This window comes from Barbus barbus (genome assembly GCF_936440315.1).
Source record: "Barbus barbus genome assembly, chromosome: 7".
In the NCBI taxonomy this organism is placed as follows: domain Eukaryota; kingdom Metazoa; phylum Chordata; class Actinopteri; order Cypriniformes; family Cyprinidae; genus Barbus; species Barbus barbus.
The window spans coordinates 10629583-10648729 of NC_136735.1; the positions used below are offsets into that span (position 1 = coordinate 10629583).

General features: G+C 37.1%; 2 protein-coding genes across 4 annotated transcripts in view; one reads left to right on the forward strand and one right to left on the reverse strand.

Moving 5' to 3' along the window:
- The first annotated feature begins 4620 nt into the window (after positions 1 to 4620).
- Positions 4621 to 15144, forward strand: LOC306872082 (uncharacterized protein). Of its 3 annotated transcripts, none has more exons than XR_013784393.1 (19): positions 4621 to 5239; positions 5338 to 5502; positions 5596 to 5714; positions 5997 to 6165; positions 6322 to 6434; positions 7954 to 8752; positions 8941 to 9065; positions 9681 to 9948; positions 10036 to 10172; positions 10248 to 10335; positions 10413 to 10535; positions 11456 to 11628; positions 11702 to 11799; positions 11879 to 12006; positions 12167 to 12347; positions 12557 to 12698; positions 12832 to 12861; positions 13010 to 13241; positions 13284 to 15144. XR_013784393.1 is itself a non-coding variant. In XM_079420457.1 (18 exons), exons 2-18 carry the CDS (start codon positions 5367 to 5369, stop codon positions 13022 to 13024), a joined length of 2844 nt encoding a protein of 947 aa, XP_079276583.1. In that variant the 5' UTR covers positions 4639 to 4782; positions 5338 to 5366; the 3' UTR covers positions 13025 to 13136. The 3 variants fall into 3 exon arrangements, 1 of the variants encoding a protein (XP_079276583.1); XR_013784394.1 differs by having other exon boundaries at positions 4639 to 5239; positions 12792 to 12861; XM_079420457.1 differs by lacking the exon at positions 13284 to 15144 and having other exon boundaries at positions 4639 to 4782; positions 13010 to 13136.
- LOC306872083 (EVI5-like protein) overlaps positions 13568 to 19147 on the reverse strand; it is a 43806-nt gene continuing 38226 nt past the window's right edge. The window contains exons 21-24 of the mRNA XM_079420458.1: positions 15139 to 15311; positions 14700 to 14816; positions 13888 to 14053; positions 13568 to 13702 (exon numbers count right to left, since the gene is read on the reverse strand). Coding sequence (XP_079276584.1) covers positions 13605 to 13702; positions 13888 to 14053; positions 14700 to 14816; positions 15139 to 15311 — 554 coding nt within the window. The 3' untranslated portion in view covers positions 13568 to 13604. The remainder of the gene's footprint in view (positions 13703 to 13887; positions 14054 to 14699; positions 14817 to 15138; positions 15312 to 19147) is intronic.

Here is a 19147-nt window from a genome sequence, read left to right on the forward strand (position 1 = left end):
TGTCTTAAAGGAACCATACCCAGTTCACTTAATGGGAACCAGCTGAAAGTGACCATAGCCCTTTTGATGTTTACAATATAGTAGACTCGAAAGATAACCTGGCTCTTTTTTTGGTTCTCTTGATCACTGAAGTGATTTCAGACCCTTTCTTGTTCACACCACAGCTTCATAAGAATTCCAAGCTCAGCTTTCTGTACTGCATTGAAAATGTGGAGTCTGACTTATATTGTGGACAGGGAAGGGGTTGAGGACGTTTGCAGACCTTGATCATGTCACCGGTCAAGACATTTGCAGAGCTTTAACAATGCATTTCAGTCAAATTTAAAATTAAAAGGGACCGTTATGTATAAAGTTAATTCAACTTTTTTTTTTTTCCTCAAGATGTATAAAAATGGTTTAAAGCACGTCAGTTTAATCTGTTCTATATTAATTTGCTGCGTTCATTGACAGTGCATGCACACAGATTGGAGATCACGCCGTGCACACGGAAACATGTCAACGCTGCCACCATGTGACTTATTAATATAGTAGCTTTGCAAATTGCTATTTTAAAGTAAAAACTCAAGGCTTCACTTTTTGCAGAGAGACACATTTTCTCATATAGGCAACTTTCATCTCTGTCTCAATGAATCAAGTCAAATAAATGATATAATTCATGCATTCAAATAAATGTGATCTTACTACTGTACTTTATCTCTGTGTCTCATTTAAAGCGGACAGAATGCTAGATCTCAGCTGCACATTGGGTGGTTCTTTGCATTCACGTCATGCATTAAAATAATTTAATGCACAGCTAGCTGTTGATTACATAAATGACAACAGAATTGTTTTATTATTAGAGTTAACAGTTGGTTTATTTTTGAAAAATGTAGCAAGAGACTGAAATGTCTGAAATTACATTGGAAAATAAAAAAAATAATCTATACATATACATGAAAAAAAAAAGAATAATAATCTGCTTAGTTCAACCTCAAGCATTACTGTTATGTTGGTACACAGGCCTTCAAAGCTAACTGGGACCTGACTGCTTTCATAAAACAAGAGGAAATCAAACCACAAACGTTCCCTTTTGGGCTTTGTGATTGTACAAACTGATTTTACAAGAAATCTGAGGTATATTTTACTGACTGCCGAAAGCTACAGAAAAGAGAAGCAAATGGATCCCTGCAATTCAAAGAAACACATGGACTCCAAGCAGCAAAACACGGATTTGCAGCTATCATTTTGTTAACATGTTCAATTTTGGTAAAATCATACCCTATACATTGTTATTGATTGTTATAATATATTGTTATACCCTATATTGTTATTATTATATATCATATTGCCTTTTACCCCACACACTATGTTTGAGAAAAAAATTGTCATTCTGAAAAAATTATATTTTTATTGAATAGCATGTACTCTCTATAGGCCCAACTGTTCTTATATCATAATTGTGATGTTCTACAAAACAACAAGCTTTAAAACACTTTTTTTCTTACTGCTGAAATCATTTACTGTGAAATCCGTTTTCTCTTCGGTACATCACCAGTGTAAGCTTCATGATGAAAACTTCTACATCACTTGAGTCAACGTAGTCCTTAGTTACAATAAAAAATATCTTGACTTTATCTCGTGGTTATTTTGGGAAAAACAGGGGGGCGTTTTCCCCCACTCTACCCTAAGTGTATTATATTTGTGTGCCCTCCCAGTTTGTCTGGCCCACCTCTGCGCCACAACCTTGCTTCACTTCTGGCCCAGTTCTGACTGGGTCCCTGGCCCAAAACTGGCCCACACACTGAAAACGACTCGAACAATTTCCTCTGGCCCAGATGCGGCCCACGCCCTTTAAAATGACTGTTATTTGTTGACGTGGCCCAGATCTGGCCCACATACTGTAGAGTGACTTCTATTATTTTATGTGGCCCAGGTCTGGCCCAGACACTTTAAGCCAGATCTGGCTGAGACTCGGCTTGGTCCCTGGGCCAAATGTGGCCCAGAAACTTCTAAATGTAATTCAGCAGTGAAACACAAACAACCATTTAAAAACATTAAAAAGGCTTTAATTATAAAATTACCAAATACTTTAATATAAATATATATTAATAATGAGCAAATGCACTACAGTATAAACATTAACACTTTTTAAACCACAAAGTAACGAGTAAATTAAATTTACTTCATATTATATAGATATATAAAAAACTTTGTGTCATAATTCAGTTCAGTTCTTATCAAATGACGTCAGTGCAGTCAAGTCAATAATATTGCTGAATATTAAGTGTCTTCAACAAAGCAAGATAAAAGGCAACAGTGACAAGGAACCCAAACAAGACCAGGCTCAGTCAGGAAACCAGTTCTCCTCAGGCCAAGCAAATGAATGTTGTGTAATCATTCCAGGCTGCATCACAAGTCAGATTGTGGAGTGATATCATTCAGAATATTTCATCCAATTCTGCTTGAAGAAACATCATGCCAGCAGATGAAGCTGGTAAAAAGGGTCTGTGCAGAGGGCTTGTCTGGTTCTCGTAGTCTTTGCTGAGGATCTGTGATGGGGCCATCAATGAGGTCTTAACGGGGATCTGTCATCTAGCTGACATGGTCTCCGCTGACATTGAGGGATGTGTTGTGGTCGCTCCTGGGTGCAGGTCTGGTCTGGATACCGGCTGGATCAGCTGATTACTGTAACCTATAGGGATAAAGGCGAGACAGTATAGCGACTAATGTAAGCATTGATGTCATTCTTCTTACAAATTAACAAGTACATTAGATATTATGGGAAGTGTTGCTGCTTAATAAATTAAAATAAATAAACCAAATAATACATTTTCCTTTGTTAAAACATGTAAATCTTAAAATTTAGGAAATAACCAGTAATGCAAATCTTCCCAAAAAGCACAGGCAAATTTACAATCATAAAAAAGATGTTCAGTAGTTTCAATTTGATCATCACAAAAGGAACAGTTGTTCACATCAAGGCCAAATCGACATCTCAAAAATTCTCTAGAAGGATACACTCCATTAAGAATTTTAAAATGGACTTCCTTTGCCTTTGGTGCAACTGGAAATTTCCAATTTTTTGTTCTTAAAATTTTAACCATCCTTAGAGAAATATTGGAATACTACATTTTTATTTAAAGTAAATGAATATAGTTCATTAACAAAACATTCCGAATTACAGTATTGGATAAATTTATATTAGTAATAGAAACTCCATTCACCAAAAGCTGAGGAAGACAAAGTGTTACATTATTTTGAGATACATTACAAGACATCTGAATTATAGATAGCTTTGATGATGTTATCATATTGTTTTCTGTCAAATAAAAAATAAAAATAAAAATAAATTTGTAACTAAAAGTTTCAAAAGACATTACTCCGGCATTATCTAATATTTGCAAAACAGACCATATTCCTTTCTCCCACCAGTTTTTGTAAAATAAAGATTTGTTCCTAAATACAACATACAGTTCCATAAAGGGACATTATGGGGACTGAAATTATGCTTATAGATAATTTTCCAATAAGGTAAAACCTGCTGATGAAACACTGATAACTTAACAGGGAGTTTTTAAGATCATAATTGCATCTAAGGAAAAAATGGATACCTCCTAATTTCATAAATATTTGACTGGGGATATGAAACCAAAAACTATTTTCATTTTTCAAAAAGGATTTTAGCCAATTTATTTTAATTGTACCATTAATACATTCAACATCAAGGCCTTTTAGTCCTCCTTCTTCATATTCTTTGACCATCATTCCTTTTCTAATGTAGTGTGTTTTTCTTTTCCAGATATAATTAAAGTTAGCTTGGTTTATAGCTTTTATTGCATTTTTAGGAAAAGAGATTGAGTAGGCTGGGTAAATTAGTCTAAAAATGCATTCCATTTTTGTAAGACAAATTCTGCCAATAATAGAAATATCTCTTTGAGACCACGAGTTTAAATAGGACTTATCTAAAGTATTATCCTTTGTAATGTGCATATACCTAGGTATTTAATAGTGTCTTTAACAGGAATATTGCAATCAGTTGACAGAGGGAAGTTATGAATCGGTAGTTATTCACATTTTTTAAAGATTTAATTTGAATCCAGATGCCCTTGAGAAAAACTCTATGGTTTGGAGAATTTTTGGAACTTGATCAATGTTTTTCATGGTTGTCATCTGCCAATTGGCTGATGACTAACTGTTTGTCAAATACAGTCAATTTTTCAAAATCAGAATGTTTTATAAGAATAGAAAGTATTTCTGCTGTAGCAATACAGAGCAGGGGAGAGATGGGGCAATCTTGTTTGATTCCTTTGTCAATTGAGAATCTTGGAGACATGCCATGTGGTAATATAACTGTGCTATTCGTGTCTTTATAAATTAATTTAACTAGATTTAACTATTTAACTGGATTTAGCTGAACCATCAGGTTTAAACCACGTGAAAACTTGAATACCAGGGTTTTTAGTGCGCCATACATAAGTGTATTGTGAGATCTGAGGTCTAATATCACTATTAGTTCACTGAGGCGCGTTAGGCTGGCATCAGCTGGAGATCGTGCATCGGCGCTGTACTGCTATTCCAGCAGGTCCCGGATGTGCAACGCTGATTTGCAGGATCTTTCGCCACTCAGACCTGCTGAGCGGCGTGTTCCGGCGGGAAAGTGACGTCAATGTATTGGTAATTTTCAAAACGTAACAGATCCAGATAACAAAATAAGCGTCATGTCATTGACCCATACAGGTGGTCTAAATTAATTTGTTGATTAAACTCGCTGTTTGGTCGTGCGAACTTGGGTGCACATGTGAGGTAAACAGCAAACTGGAGATGTCTTTTCAACTAAACGCATTCATTTCAGTTTTTATATTATTAGCAATAGCACTTCATCTCAACTGTCGCTCTTTTAGCGCTACGCTTGAGCGGGAAGGCATTGGTTATTCCGGAGAAAGCAGTTTTAGTAGAGTGGCGTACAATTTTGCCAACAAACCTGGATTATCAGGACAGCTCCAAAGCGGTGCACTGGAGTTCAAAGAATCGAGTTCGAATGACAAGCGCTTTCGACGCGCGAGTTCAAAACTTCAGGTCTCAGCGGATTCTTCCAATAGAAATAAGTATGAAACGCTACCTCTGCTGTCGAGTAAATACATGAATGAATTTCGATCCAACGATAGTGCATCTATACGTTCTGCCACCGAAAACACTGCTCTCACAAGTTTTCACAAAACGGCTTTTGAAATCGAAGATGGATTTCAAGGCGATGCCTCGGGTGTGTTCATCTTATTGTAAATGTGGAAATATGAATATTCTAGTGTGTTTAAAAAAAAAAAAAGTCAGTAGTTTGTTTGTTTTTGTATTAATGGATAGCATTTGGGGGACCAGCAGTCTCTGGGAAAATGTATGGTCCTCAACGTGGGTCTAGCTCCCAATCCACATTTATGTGGCTGGCAATACCCATGGTACACTGTTCAGAAGAGGTAATGACCTTAACAGCTGCTGGAAAAGAATACACACACATCTTTGTGGAAAGAGGTGAGAAAGTCAAGGGTTAATGTGTGTGTGTGTGTGTGTGTTTTCCCCTTGATGGTCCTGCAGACAATTAACTGGTGTGTTTCACCACCCCAGTGGATGCAGCTCCACTGCCTTTATTCCAGGTTCCTGCATATTGTGGTTATTCTGTCTGGGTCACATGGGAAGATCTGGTCCTAATGGCCCCATATGATGGGTGCTACATCACACAAGAGGTACCAAATATTTTGTCTTGGACCAGTTCCTTAGTTTGTATTTCCTAAGCATGCTACGAGAAAGGAGAGCAAGAAAGTTTTAGATTAGTTTATGCTTGACGAATTCCAATCAATTCTAGATGACATTAAATGTCCAGAATGTACAAAATGTTTTTCTGATTGGTGACTTTTTACTATTCTGACAAATTTCTGATTTAAAGGTTTGCTTGCTGTTTAATCAGTAATAATAATTAAAATGAATGGTTCAGATTCAAATTTTTAATCCGTCTTTCCCCTTTTCAGAATGGCAGTTATGTGCTTTCACTACTGTGGTGGGGCAGTCCCATAAAGATGTCCTGTCCTGTGAAACCTGTGATCTCACAACCAACACCTTCTGTCTTGTGTTCTCAATTTGGCATGGTCATTGCAATAGAAGGTGCCTGGGAAGCTGCAGAGAAACACAGGGTTAAAGGTAAGTTAAATTAAGTCATTTTAACCTCCTTTTAAAACATCAATGTTAAAGTTAGAATTAAATTTAGCTTGACACAAATTTTTAATACTTTATTCACGGTTGTCTTCAGAGATTCAAAATTAGTCCTAAATGCAATTTATTTGTTGTTATCCACAGTGAATCAGAAAATACTGCCTCTCCTATCCGAGACATGTGCATACCGCATACATTCTCCTTCTGAGGTTGTTCTACTTCATACTGTTTTCAGCTCAAAATGTGTGACCGTTAAGGTAAGAAACGGACACTTAAAATGAAGGTAATTAGAGTCTGCTACACTTGGGGCAAATGACCACGTTTTTTTTCAACTGTACTTGTTGATCATTTATCGATTTTAATATATTGGGCTTATAGTCCTTGCACATACTTTGGTTTCCAGACAAGTGTTTTTTTTTTTTTTTTTTTTGCATTAAACAAAATTGCTTCAGTAGTTTTTAAAAAGTAAAGAATAGTTAATGGTTATTAAAAACCACTCATCCCAAGGATTTCAGGCTTTTAATGGTTTTATATGCACTTACCTTAGCTGTAAACATTCCAGATTTATTGTAGCTGTAAACATTATCACTTGAATTCATGTCGCCTTAAAGTCCCAGAAATATCTAATTTTTAAAAATTCACATGAGGGTGAGCACTACTACTATTTGTCCTTGGTATCATTTGGAAAAATATCACCAATATAGATACCCATGCTTATACTGAATCTAAGATTCTGTATAACAGAACAATATTATGGGCAATTATAATATGCTATAATATGCTAATTTTTTTTTTCATGGTCGATTTACACGTTCTTTCAATTGTGACCCATATCCAATTCATGCGGTCACACTCAATGTTTCTTGTGTTGTCAATTACTGCCTCGGAGGGTTGCCAGGTCTTTGCAACACATTTTTTTTGGCAGGGTTCCCCAGTCCAATTCCCATTCCAGGGGCTAAATATCACGTTATTGGTGTTGCTTCAACACGTGGCCATGAAAAGCAACCTGCGGCAACAGTGTCAAAAGTAGCCCAATTATGAGGGAAAACCACAGACTTGGCAACACTGCCGCTTCCACACGTGCTTCTCCTGAGAATATCACGTCATTTAAACTGTGGAGAAGTACCAAATTGATGCAGTTTTAATGACGTACAGAATACAATGCCTCAAATCTTAATACATGAGTCGCATTGGCACACACGATTTATATCTGATTTATTTCCACATATGAATGAGGAGTGAAACCAATCTTGAAATATCCAAATGCATGCTTTTTTTTCCTGTTTACATAGTCATTGAACACATCTGAGCAAAAAATTGGTCACATTTAACTGACAGTGTAAACAAGGCCTTAAGCCCGGTACATACCAAGTGTACCAGTTTTTGTTCGTCGGCCGACTAAGTTTTCTCAGTGTGTTCCGCGCCGTCGGCTGAAGTTGGTCCTCGTCGCCTTTTTTTCGGCCGATTTGACATTGAATCGGCGTTGGAGCTCGTCGGGCCATCTGATCATTCTGATTGGCTGTTCAGCTGGCAAAACTGCATGAGAGAGGCGCGGAATGGACGTGCTACTTGACCGTCGAGCGTCGGCTTGGTGTGTCAGGGCAACTTTGGACCCAGATGCTGCCGATGTGAGCTGACCCCACAGTCTGCTTTCGTCAACACTAGTTCTTCGGCGTCAGTTTGTTGTGTACCGGGCTTTAGTGTCCTTAATGTCACAAAAGGTCTATTCTGAAACCGACACTGCTTGTTTGAGAAGTTTCACTTGTGTTTCTGTAGGATGAAGAAAACATCCTCCTAGTCATCTTGGATGGAAAGCAGTTCACCCTCTCTTGTCCATTTCCTCACCGCCAGTCTCAGTTTCTTCCTTACCTTCATTCTAATCCATTTCATCAACTACTGCAGCCCAGTCAGGAGCAAGTGCCTTTTATCCCACATGCTCCTGCTTTCCCAGCAGTCCCTGAAGTCACTCGGCAACCTGCAGCACCTAAGCCAGAGACATCTAAACCTGCTGTGATCCCTCATCTTCCTTTTGAACAACCTGGAGTACCACAGTTTCACCCTAACAAATACCCTTATACCTCTCATCATGGCACAGATCCCATCCATCAGATACCCAGTATTTATCAGCACCAGAAACCACCTGCTCACATTTATCCCATGTATCCCTTTCATCATCTGGCACCTCCTGTTGATACTCCTAAACCTTCTGTTCAACAACATCTGTCTCAATCTGTAGAACAAATACAACAAACACATGAAGAGACAGTGCCCCAATACCCAATGATGCTCCCTCCACAATATTCACTGTATCCTATATCCTGTCCCCCTTATCCCGAGAGTTTCTGTTCTCAGTACCCCATGCCGTACTATCATCCCCCACTAGCCATGACCACTGCTTCGCAATCAATGCCATGGACATCATTTCCTCAACCTACATACAATCCTCTAATCCCTCCGTTTATGCAAGCGACTCCTCTTGCACAACCCCCCAAGAAGTCTCCATCTCTTAATTGCATGAGGGATAAAATAATGGCAACTTTGCCCTTAGCAAGAGCGGACTCTATTAAAGTCAAAGGTGAGCTATAGCAGTGGTTCTGAACCACGTTTGTGGAGAATTTTTGTTCTTATTTTAATCAAATAAATGCAGTTTTGATGTTCATAAGGGAAAAATAGAAAAAGTAATGTTTTCCAGTAGTGTGGTTTCTTAGCACAGATCAAATTTTAATTTTAATTTTTTATGCTGCTCTGTGGTGATATTTGAAGATGTGAAGACCAATACCTGGATCTCCATTCCATCTGTCCCAGCAGCCTGTAATTACACGCTCCACTCCAGAGGTGGCAGTGTTGTGCTCTCTTCACCACTGCCTTCCTGCCACACACAAAAAACGGTGAGCTGTATTCCAACACGTTGAATAAATTGATTAATAAATAAAATAGAATAATAATCCTTAATCTAAAATTAAGTGTGTAGCTTTTATAAGTCTCATATAAAAGTAATAATAAATTTAGTAAATGTATCGGTATATATTTATTGTGCATATAAATTCAGTAAATATATTAAGCAGCTGATACTTCTTTATCGTTTAAGATTGCAATTGTTCAATTACAAAAACTATTGCTGAGAGTGCATAATTTAATAGTCTTTTTTTTTAATTATTGATTTTTACTAAATTAATACATTTTACAGTTTTGTAGAATTGGCTAGTAGAGTTTTAATAATTAACTGGTATTATTAATGAGACCTTTTCCCAACCTTGCAAAATGAAATGTGTGGAATAAATATGGCTGTCAGTTTAATAAAATTAAAATTACTATACTTATTAAAATTACTATTACTTATTTAAATTTTTCTTTCTTTTAAAATTAAGTTTAGCATTGGATTAGGAATGGCTTTTGGTTACTCTCCGCATATTGTCTAGTGTTTAACAGGTATCATGTATGACTCTTTCTCACTCCCTCTGCTTTTTTAAAAATTGTTTTATTTTATTTTTTAACCCCTTCAGTCCTCCACTGTGATCTCTCTATATGTCAAGTTCTGGGATCTCTCTCAACTACGATACCGAACCTTACAGCTTCAGTGTCACTACATTGGCGATATAGACACACAACCTACAGTTCCTCCTGTTACAATCAAACCTTTGCATCAAATCATACCTCACCTTACCAAACCCACAACCGCTCGCCCACCCCCTGAATTTCAGGTGCTGTGTTCTAGCCAACATATGAGCATAAAACTGCCACCTGGACCAACATCTGGCCTCTTTGTACAAGGTGAGTTTGAGGTTCAGGCTTTTAATATATCAAATCTTAAAAAAAAAAAAAAGTTTTTTAAATTAAAATTGGACTTTTCTTTTATAGCCCCTTCCAATGGGATAAAAACAGAAGCTGATCCTATTTTGGAGGCCCCAAGTCATTGTGGCTACTCTGTAAAAAGGGGTAAAGACGGTACCATCAACATCCTCCTGCCTTACTCTTCCTGTCACATGACTCAGAAGGTCTGTGAGGTCATTCATTGTTATGCAAGTTGTATGGCTAGATTGATTTCATGAATATTTGTTTCTGTTAATCAGGATGGGCTGTACAGAATTATATTAAAATATCAGATGCCAAAAGGGCGCACAGTTGAGTCATTGCTGGAGTGTCAGGCTTTCAGTCAAGGTACGGTATGAATCTTTCTAATGAGTGGATTCAAACATTTTGACAAAAAAAAAACAAACTGCATTTTTGTTGTGCAGAGTGCAATGTTGCACCTGATCAGCAGTTGATCTGTGGATCTGGGGTGTTAGCATCATCTGAGTGCCATGACAGAGGATGCTGTTATTCTACAGACACCCAATCGTGTTATTACCCCATGGACGGTGAGCTGGACAAATGATTAAATTCATATGGAATCATAAACCTTAATTCAAAATGGTGTGTAGTATTTAACGTTAGAACTCAAAACAATTACCTAAATATGCTTGCAATTATAAAGAACACTTGCCGACATTTTGTATAATGCAATACAAAGGTATTCATAATGTAGTTTAATATTATTTATTTTTTTTGTATGCAGCTAACCAAAATTTCCAGTCTTTCTCATTTAGAGGAAATTAAGAGTTGTCATTCAACAATAACAGAACTGTATATTTGGGGAAACAAGTCTGGGTGACCTTGTACAGAACATAACGCACTAAATCCCAAAAATCTTGCACATCTGGTCATTCCCAAAGCATATGCATAGTTTAATTACAATTATTTTTGAAAGGTTATAATGCATTAAAGTTAAAATGCATTATTATATTTGCAAATTTATTGTTACATCTGAAATTGGTTATTTGTCATGTGCTTCAATGTAATACCTGTTACAACTGTATAAAGCAATGTATTATAGTATAGATATGGTTACAATTATTCATTAGGCATATAATGCATCATAAGGCACAATGAAAGGCGTATCTTTTTAAAAAAATCGAAATAAGGCATTATGTAGAAAGACTACAAGTAAAGTGTTACTTTTTTTTCAGTAAATGTGAAAAGCACCTGATCATTTTTGAACAGATAGCTTAAACGCCAAATAAACTTTAAATCAAAATGTTATCAGATTACTTGTGTGTGTGTAGTGATTTAAGTATTACAATTTATTAGTTATACATGTTAACATGTTAAACTGACAGCTGTATTTACTTAATTTTACAACATTGTTTTTGTTTGTAAAAAGTTTGCCTTGAAGATTTATTTATCAGAATCGAACAAGAACATTTTCAAGAAAACTGTGTATTTTGTGTTTTCCAATCAGAATGCACAATGGATCGGCATTTTGTTTTCTCTGTTCACTCATCTGCTACTGATCCGCCCCTGTCCCCCACCAGCCTCGTCACTGCTGGCGACAACTCTTGTACACCCCAAAAAGTAACTGCTGACATGGCCCTCTTCAAGATCCCTTTGGATGAATGTGGGGTGCACAGATTTGTGAGTAGATTCATTGCAATACGTGTGTATCTGAGAGCAAGTTTGTGTGCAAGTCTAACTGAACTGTCTATAGGAGGTGGGTAAAATGGTCATCTATATGGTGGAGATCGTGAATAGAGTGCAGCCTCTCAATCTAAATTACGGCACCATCACTAGAGAGTCACCTGTAAGGTACTTGTGAAAATGCAGTTACACTGATGCACAAAGAGCCAAGCACCATGCTGAGACTCCATGTTCCCTGTTGTCCCAGGCTACTGGTTGAGTGTCGCTATTTACCCGGATCTGTGGTAAGTGTGGGTTATCTAGTGAAAAGCCCCTCCCTCGGACCTTCTATCAAAGCTCAGGGGGTGTTTGGAGTTCAGCTCAGGATTGCAAAAGGTTTAAAACATTTACTTCTTGTACAACCTAGCTGAGTCTTATATTTTAACAAACTGTAAGCTAAACCATTTTTCAAGTGAAATGTTAACCTGTTCAAAACCTGGCATTTGATGAAAAAAATTAAGATTTTGTACATTAACTACAGCCTCTTTTCATTCAGATGAACACTACAATGATTATTACCCACAATACCACCAGCCCCTGCATATGCTGCTGGGGAAACCCCTTTACCTGGAAGTACGTCTGCTAAATCCTCCAGACCCCACTGCTATGCTGCTGGTGCATTACTGTGTAGCATACCCACGTTCTGCAAAATCTGCCTGGATCCTTATTTATGATGGGTATGAGAAGGTTTTGTGTGTGCGCGTGCACGTGCGCTTAATTCATTTAATGCATCCTTGCTGATCCCTGCATTGTGGGGTGTTTTTTTTTTTTATCTTACCCCAAACTTTTAAATGGTTTAATGCTTTCAACAAATATTAAGCAGCACAACTGTTTTCAACATTTAAAAAAAACTTACAAATCTTAATTTCAACCTTTTTGACTTTAGGTGCCCAAACTTCCTTGACCAGACCCCAACCAACAAGCCTCCTGTTGCACCTGCAGAGGCCCTGATCAATCATGTTAGACGATTCACAATCACTACATTCCAGTTCCTGTCTGAAGATGCCAATCTGCAGACAGACGAGGAGGTAGAAAGCAGCTCTGGAAGTGCTTAGAAATAGATGTCATCTAGTCAAATTTAATTTGACATGTAACTTGTTTTTTTTTTTTTTTTTTGTCAGATTTATTTTATGTGTTCAACTGAGGTTTGTCTGCCCTCAGATGGCCCATGTGTTGAGGGCTGCTTTGCAGGTGAGTGCCAGCCATTGCACTTCATTCCCACAGTATGCAATTACTGCCAAAATTTATGGTTTATGAATCTAACTCTTTAGATCTCCTGTTTTAGACATTTGTACATTTTTACTGGTTGCATTTCATTAACCTAAAGCACTTTTTCCAGATCCTATTAATGTGAAGTCCTGAGAGAAGGCGGCTGAGCTGGATAAAGCCCAACTAATAATCATCGTTCTTTTTGTTTGACAGATGTACAGTCTTAACAACTGCAAAACAATAAAGCTTTGAAAGTCATTTACTTATGGTGAAGTTTTAAAATAACATTCATATTGATGGGCTTTAGAAGGAAAAAAAACTGAAAACTTGGTGATTGTTGCTTTCTGTGGATTTATGCACGAGTTCAACTTGTGTGAATGGCTATAAACAAACTTGTTTTGCAGTGACTCAAATGAACCTGCGGCCATCAGCTGCACTGCTGCTTGATTCATTTCTGTATCACCGGATCCAGCTATATGAGTCAACTTTGCATTTAATTGTGCACTATATTTTTCTTAGCATTCATTTATTACTGATGTACAGCTATGACACTTTCGTTTTCACCTCACACGTAATGCTCTTAAGCACTGATGCGTGAATAAATGACTTGGTTTTAAAACATAAGAAAATATGCACTTGATAATTTATAATACTTTTTGTGTTTAAAGCTAAGTTATGTACATTCACAGAGGTGTTGTTTGGGATCCTCCTAGAGGAAAGTGTGTTCAGCTGAAGGGTCTGTAGTGTTTTCTGCTGTGTGTGATCAGGTTGGAGCTTTGACTGAAGGCTTTACCACACACTTTACACACATGCGGCTTTTCTCCTGAACAAATCACAAAATAAACCTTGTCAAATGAGGAGCAATCAAAACGCATGCACTCAATTTATGGTAAATTAAATGCAGTATACTTTACAAAATAACTTAACAGTAAGGTTCTGATAGACTGCAATTATTCATCTATCCAAATGATTCCATTCTATTCAAAGTTTCAAATCTCTGAGCCTCACCAGTGTGTATGAATGTGTGTTTCTTCATGTCGGATTTCTGGTGGAATCTCTTGCCACAGTATTGGCAGGGATATGGCCGTGTGTCCGAGTGGATCAGGAGGTGGGTGGACAGAGTGGATGAGCGTTTGAATACCTTGCCACATTCCTTGCACTCAAATGTTCGTTCCTGAAATTAAAAATGAACAAATGCAATGACAATTTACAAATAACTTTTGTTTACCAATATCAGCATACAATGTTCTACAAGAAAAATATAGTATGTGTGTGTATATAGGCTATATATAATTTATATATATTATGTAGTCATCATTTGAAGTGGATCAAAACCAAAGTTGTCCTAAACCCAAAATGCGTTCTCGTCTTACGACAATTTTAATGAACTGTTTTGATCCACTTCAAATGTTGACTACTCTGTGTATTTATATATATACACACACACACACACACACACATATATACACAAACACATATACATACATATACTGCACAATATTTCGCTTGGAAAACTCATTTTTGTATACTATATATTTTTTATAACTTTTTTCATAAAAAATTGCTTGCAAAAACGGTAAAAATGCCTACTAAATGACATACTATATATGAGAAACAAAGTTGGAATAGGAAAAAGATAAAGGCACACTCTCTAGGCCAACCCTAACCATTAAAAAACTACAATGTACACTGTGACCACTTACTAAGGCTGCAGTTACGCTGTTCAGCATCAGAGGGAGACATATAACAATTTTATCGTGAATCCACAAAAAAAAAAAAAAAAAAAAAAAAAGCAGCAAAATGCAAACGAATGGTCGTACCTTTACCCTGCATGGCATCATGGGGTCTTTGCTATCATGGAATACCAGAGACCGTCCATGATGACTACTGTGCAATCTGTACATGTGAGACTCCAGACGAGCGAGAGAGGAGAAAACCTAATGGAAAACATTAATAACAGAACTGTTTAAAGACCGACTCAGGAAGTGAAAAGTTTTTCCCCTGTCATAGAAAGGCTTGAGGTCAAAATAAAGTGAAATATAATTAAAGTGCTACTCAAGGAAAATGGTTTGTCTTCTATTTCTTGGTGAGCAAGATTTATGGACTATGAGCTGGTCAAATGAGTGAATTTGTATTTTAAACAAATCTTCCAAAAATGGCCTGAAGACAGTTTGCTTCAGTGTTTCATTTGTTTCAGTCAGTATTACATAAGAATATAACATTGTCTTCTGAGTCTTTTTTGGACACAAAAAGGCATACCTTGCCACATAAGCTGCAATGTTTTGGGCCCAAATCCCTCCGAGGATTCATCAGAGAACAGTCCTGTGAACCGTCTCTGCTGTTGAGCCCTTGCATGTCTGCTATGTCTCTAGAGTTGACTGGTAACCAGTGCATTGGAGACGGAGGAGGGCCATACCGGAAACCTGCTGGATCTGCAGAAACCCAATGACGAATGAGTGTTAAACTGGAAATTGGAAGTGCTAATGGCTATACAAAAAATTAAAAAGGAATCCCCAAAACTTCCTTGTGTATTAAAAATGAATTTTGTTTATCAATGTACCTGTTTTCCAGTCATTATTGAGACTGCTGTGTGTGCTGTTTTGCTGCATGATTGGAGAATATGGTTGTATCTCTTGGCCTGATTCCTCTGGCAGTGTAGCCACTTTTATAGGGACAGACCAGCCCACCAGGCCTAGATAGGGCACGTCAGTGATGGGAAGAGAGGAACGAAAGCCTCCCTTCCTGGTCTTTTTCACCAGAAACGAACGAGGCATAATGAACAGGGAGCTAGCAACAGAGAAGATTGTCCTAAAAATGGAGAGACGAAAATATGACAAGCATATATACAGGGACGATGCATATTAAATCTCAACATAATATATGTATTGATTTAAATGAGGATTAAATGTTGTGCACTAGCAACTAACTTTGATCTCTGCTTATAATGAAAAATAAACAATAAAAGTTTTTTATTTATTTACTTTTGTCAAGCGAAGCACAGATTCTCTTATGAGTCTAAAATATTTTTTCCTATATCTCTCTGCTTGGCTTTGCTCTAAGCATCAATGACTCCAAATTTTGCAAGCAACAGCCTTCGTGAGGGCAAAAATGCATTTCCTGAATAAAAAAAAAAAAGTTTTTTTTTTTGATAATTCAAGAAATACAAACTCAGGATACTAAACGGAAATGTGTTCTCATCTTGCAAGTCAGAGATTCTCAGATGATAATCAGAGCAACTTCACGACCGTATTCCTTGTTGAAACACTTAATCCCCATTACTTACAATCACTTTATGAAATGAATTAGATATTACTTTGAGTTTCAGTGGAGATGAGCTGTATAGAAATATGAATATAGACATTTCTAGAGCACCCTCTATGGTCTACTCTTGTTTTATGATGGCATGTAATAAACAGATCTGTTTAAGTGAAGTGACATTCAGCCAAGTATGGTGACCCATACTCGGAATTCGTGCTCTGCATTTAACCCATCCAACGTGCACACACACAGCAGTGAACACACACACACACACACCGTGAACACACACCCGGAGCACTCGGTGCCTTGCTCAAGGGCACCACAGTCGTGGTATTGAGGGTGGAGAGAGCGCTGGACATTCACTCCCCCCACCTACAATTCCTGCCGGCCCGAGACTCGAACCCGCAACCTTCGGATTACAAGTCCGACTCTCTAACCATTAGGCCACGACTTCCCCAATGTCTTTAAAAACAGGTTTAGATTTTGAAATACTGTGGCAATTTTCAAAATAAATTACTTGATATTGCTTATTTATAAAATGAAAATAACTCTTTAATGGGTGTATCTGGTGTATATTAAATATATTAATCAATATATTACTTAAAGGTCTGTATAACACAACGTATTGCTTAGAGTTCACTAAATGCTCAATGTACTATTTAAGTGAAACAGTCATGATTGTTGTAGTAAATCTTTTAGGTCTTGGTCATGTTGATTATCCATTTAATCATGAAATATTAATATATGAAATTCAAAATATTAACTTTGTGTGTACTGGGGCAGAAACAGACTGCAGATCTTAAAACAAATATAGATTTTTTTTTTTATATAAAGTTAAATAAAAAGCAAATCTAGCCGTACTTTAATGAATAAACGTTCTCAAATTGATTTTTTTGTCTATTTTTGTTTTACCACAGAAAGAAAATCTTACAGATAAATCTTACAGGATTGAAAAAAGCTATATTTTTATATCACAGGTGTATTAAATGTACAATTTTGTGATTCTGGTATTGCAAGTAGCCTACAAATGGGAGGGAAAAACTAAATTTCTTTACAATTTGTGTGATTACTTCAAATGATCATTTTTAAACTTCTCCAGACCCTTTGTGATCTTATTGATAGTAAGCAAGTGAATGTAGAGAGAAGATCCTAAGGATGAAGACTTTGATATTACATTATGTTTTAAAATGCTTCATAAATATCTAACGGTCACAGAAACTCATCAAAAAGTAGCTATATTTTAATCCCTTCCTTTCAGGACAGTTTCAAAGATACATATTTCTATATCATAGATTTGAAAAGTTTAGGTATTGCTGTGAGGACATGGTTTTAGGGGTATTAAGTGAAAATGTCATGGTAAAACTTAAACCTATTTTAAAAACTAATGACAATAAACTGATTTTTGTCAGTTCACTGCCATTAGCGCCATTATCTTCCAAATAAACTGTAAGGACTTACCAGTAAATGCGTCCAGAGCCAGCCGAGGTGTTTCTATAATAAAATGAGCATTAAATGCAATACTTCTTCTCACTTTTATTATCTGACTGTAAGTATTGCAAGCAGATAAGGCCGTGCTACGGTGTCGTGTCTCGCTCCCTCACCAGCAGTAATAAATCACTGAGGACAGGTGCGCGCTCCTTAAAGCGCAGCAAAACTGAAACCTCGGTAACGCGCGCTCACAAAACCGGCCGACCACAGACGCGTCAGTTTCCGCCTCGCGCTGTTACAAACCAGACTTACACTAACCCTAACTACTGCTGCAGAACGAAGGAAAACTATCAGCAAAATAAATGAGGGTGCTCTCATCGAAAACACAGCCTTTTCTGTTGGACATACACCTTAGTTTAACCGTGGACGTGAATGTGATTAATAAAAAGCACTGTGGTGATTTTGTTCTCATTGCAAAAATGGCTGCAGTTGTCATTCATTGCAAATGTAAACCATAGGTAGGCCTAGGAGTGTGATATGGTTTTGAAGATGTGATTCATTTGAACTCAAATTTTGTTTTCCCTGAAGATATCAAACAGTCACAGACCCCATGCAGACAGATGAGGAAGAGAGGAAGAAAGGGAAAAGTGATGAGGCTGCAGAAAGACTGATGAACCGTGGGGAGTGTGGTTGTGAGGTGCAACAAGACTTAGCTCTTTTGCCCATGCCTTAAAACCATTTAAATAACTGACATTAAGTCCTCACATTTAGGCCAACCACATGCAGCGTGACATTTGCCCTGTAGGATGACAAATAATCACTCTCAGTTTGGTTTGTCTGTAGTTTGCAGGTTTATTGGTTTAGCAAGAAATGGAAATGGCACAAAGCACCATTCTGAGTTTTTAAAAAGCAGATTTTTCCACATCAAGAAATTTGAAATGTTCTAAATTATGTACACACAGGGCTTAAGTGGCCTAATTAAAGTGATCATTTTTATCACCCAAAATAAATAAATACCCCTGTATGAGTTCATTTCTTCTGTTGAGCATAAACATTTTGAAGAATATGGGTAACCAAACAGTTGCTGCTCCCCACTGACTTCCATAGTATGCAAAATGCAGAAGTCAGTGTGTTCCAGCAAGTGTTTGGTTATCCACTTCCTCCAGAATATCTTCTTTTGTGTTCCAGAGAAGAAAGAAATTCATACAGGTTTGGATGAACTTGAGGGTGAGTAAACGATGATTTCATTTTTTGGGTGGACTATCCCTTTAAATTTGTTTCATTTAATATGAAACAAGATAAAATGCATAACTAGATGACAAGATCAGACAAATTTCTAACCCCTATTGCTTTTGCATGATGCTACATCCATGAAGAGCTTCAAAGGGTCAGTTTAGTCGAAATGAACATTCCGTCATCATTCCCTCATATGTAGGACTACTTTAGTAGTTATGTAAAACACAAAAGAAGATATTTTGAGGTCTTTTTTATCCATACAATGAAAGTCAATGGGCTCCAATGTTGTTTGGATGTTGCACTCTGGTGGTTCTTCAGTCATTTTAGACCAAAAGATTTTCCATTT

Coding starts and splice junctions, on each gene's coding strand:
- LOC306872082 (XM_079420457.1), top strand. CDS start 5,367: ATGTATGGTCCTCAACGTGGGTCTAGCTCCCAATCCACATTTATGTGG. Junction 5,503..5,595: donor ACACATCTTTGTGGAAAGAG/GTGAGAAAGTCA, acceptor TCACCACCCCAG/TGGATGCAGCTCCACTGCCT. Junction 8,753..8,940: donor GGACTCTATTAAAGTCAAAG/GTGAGCTATAGC, acceptor TGATATTTGAAG/ATGTGAAGACCAATACCTGG.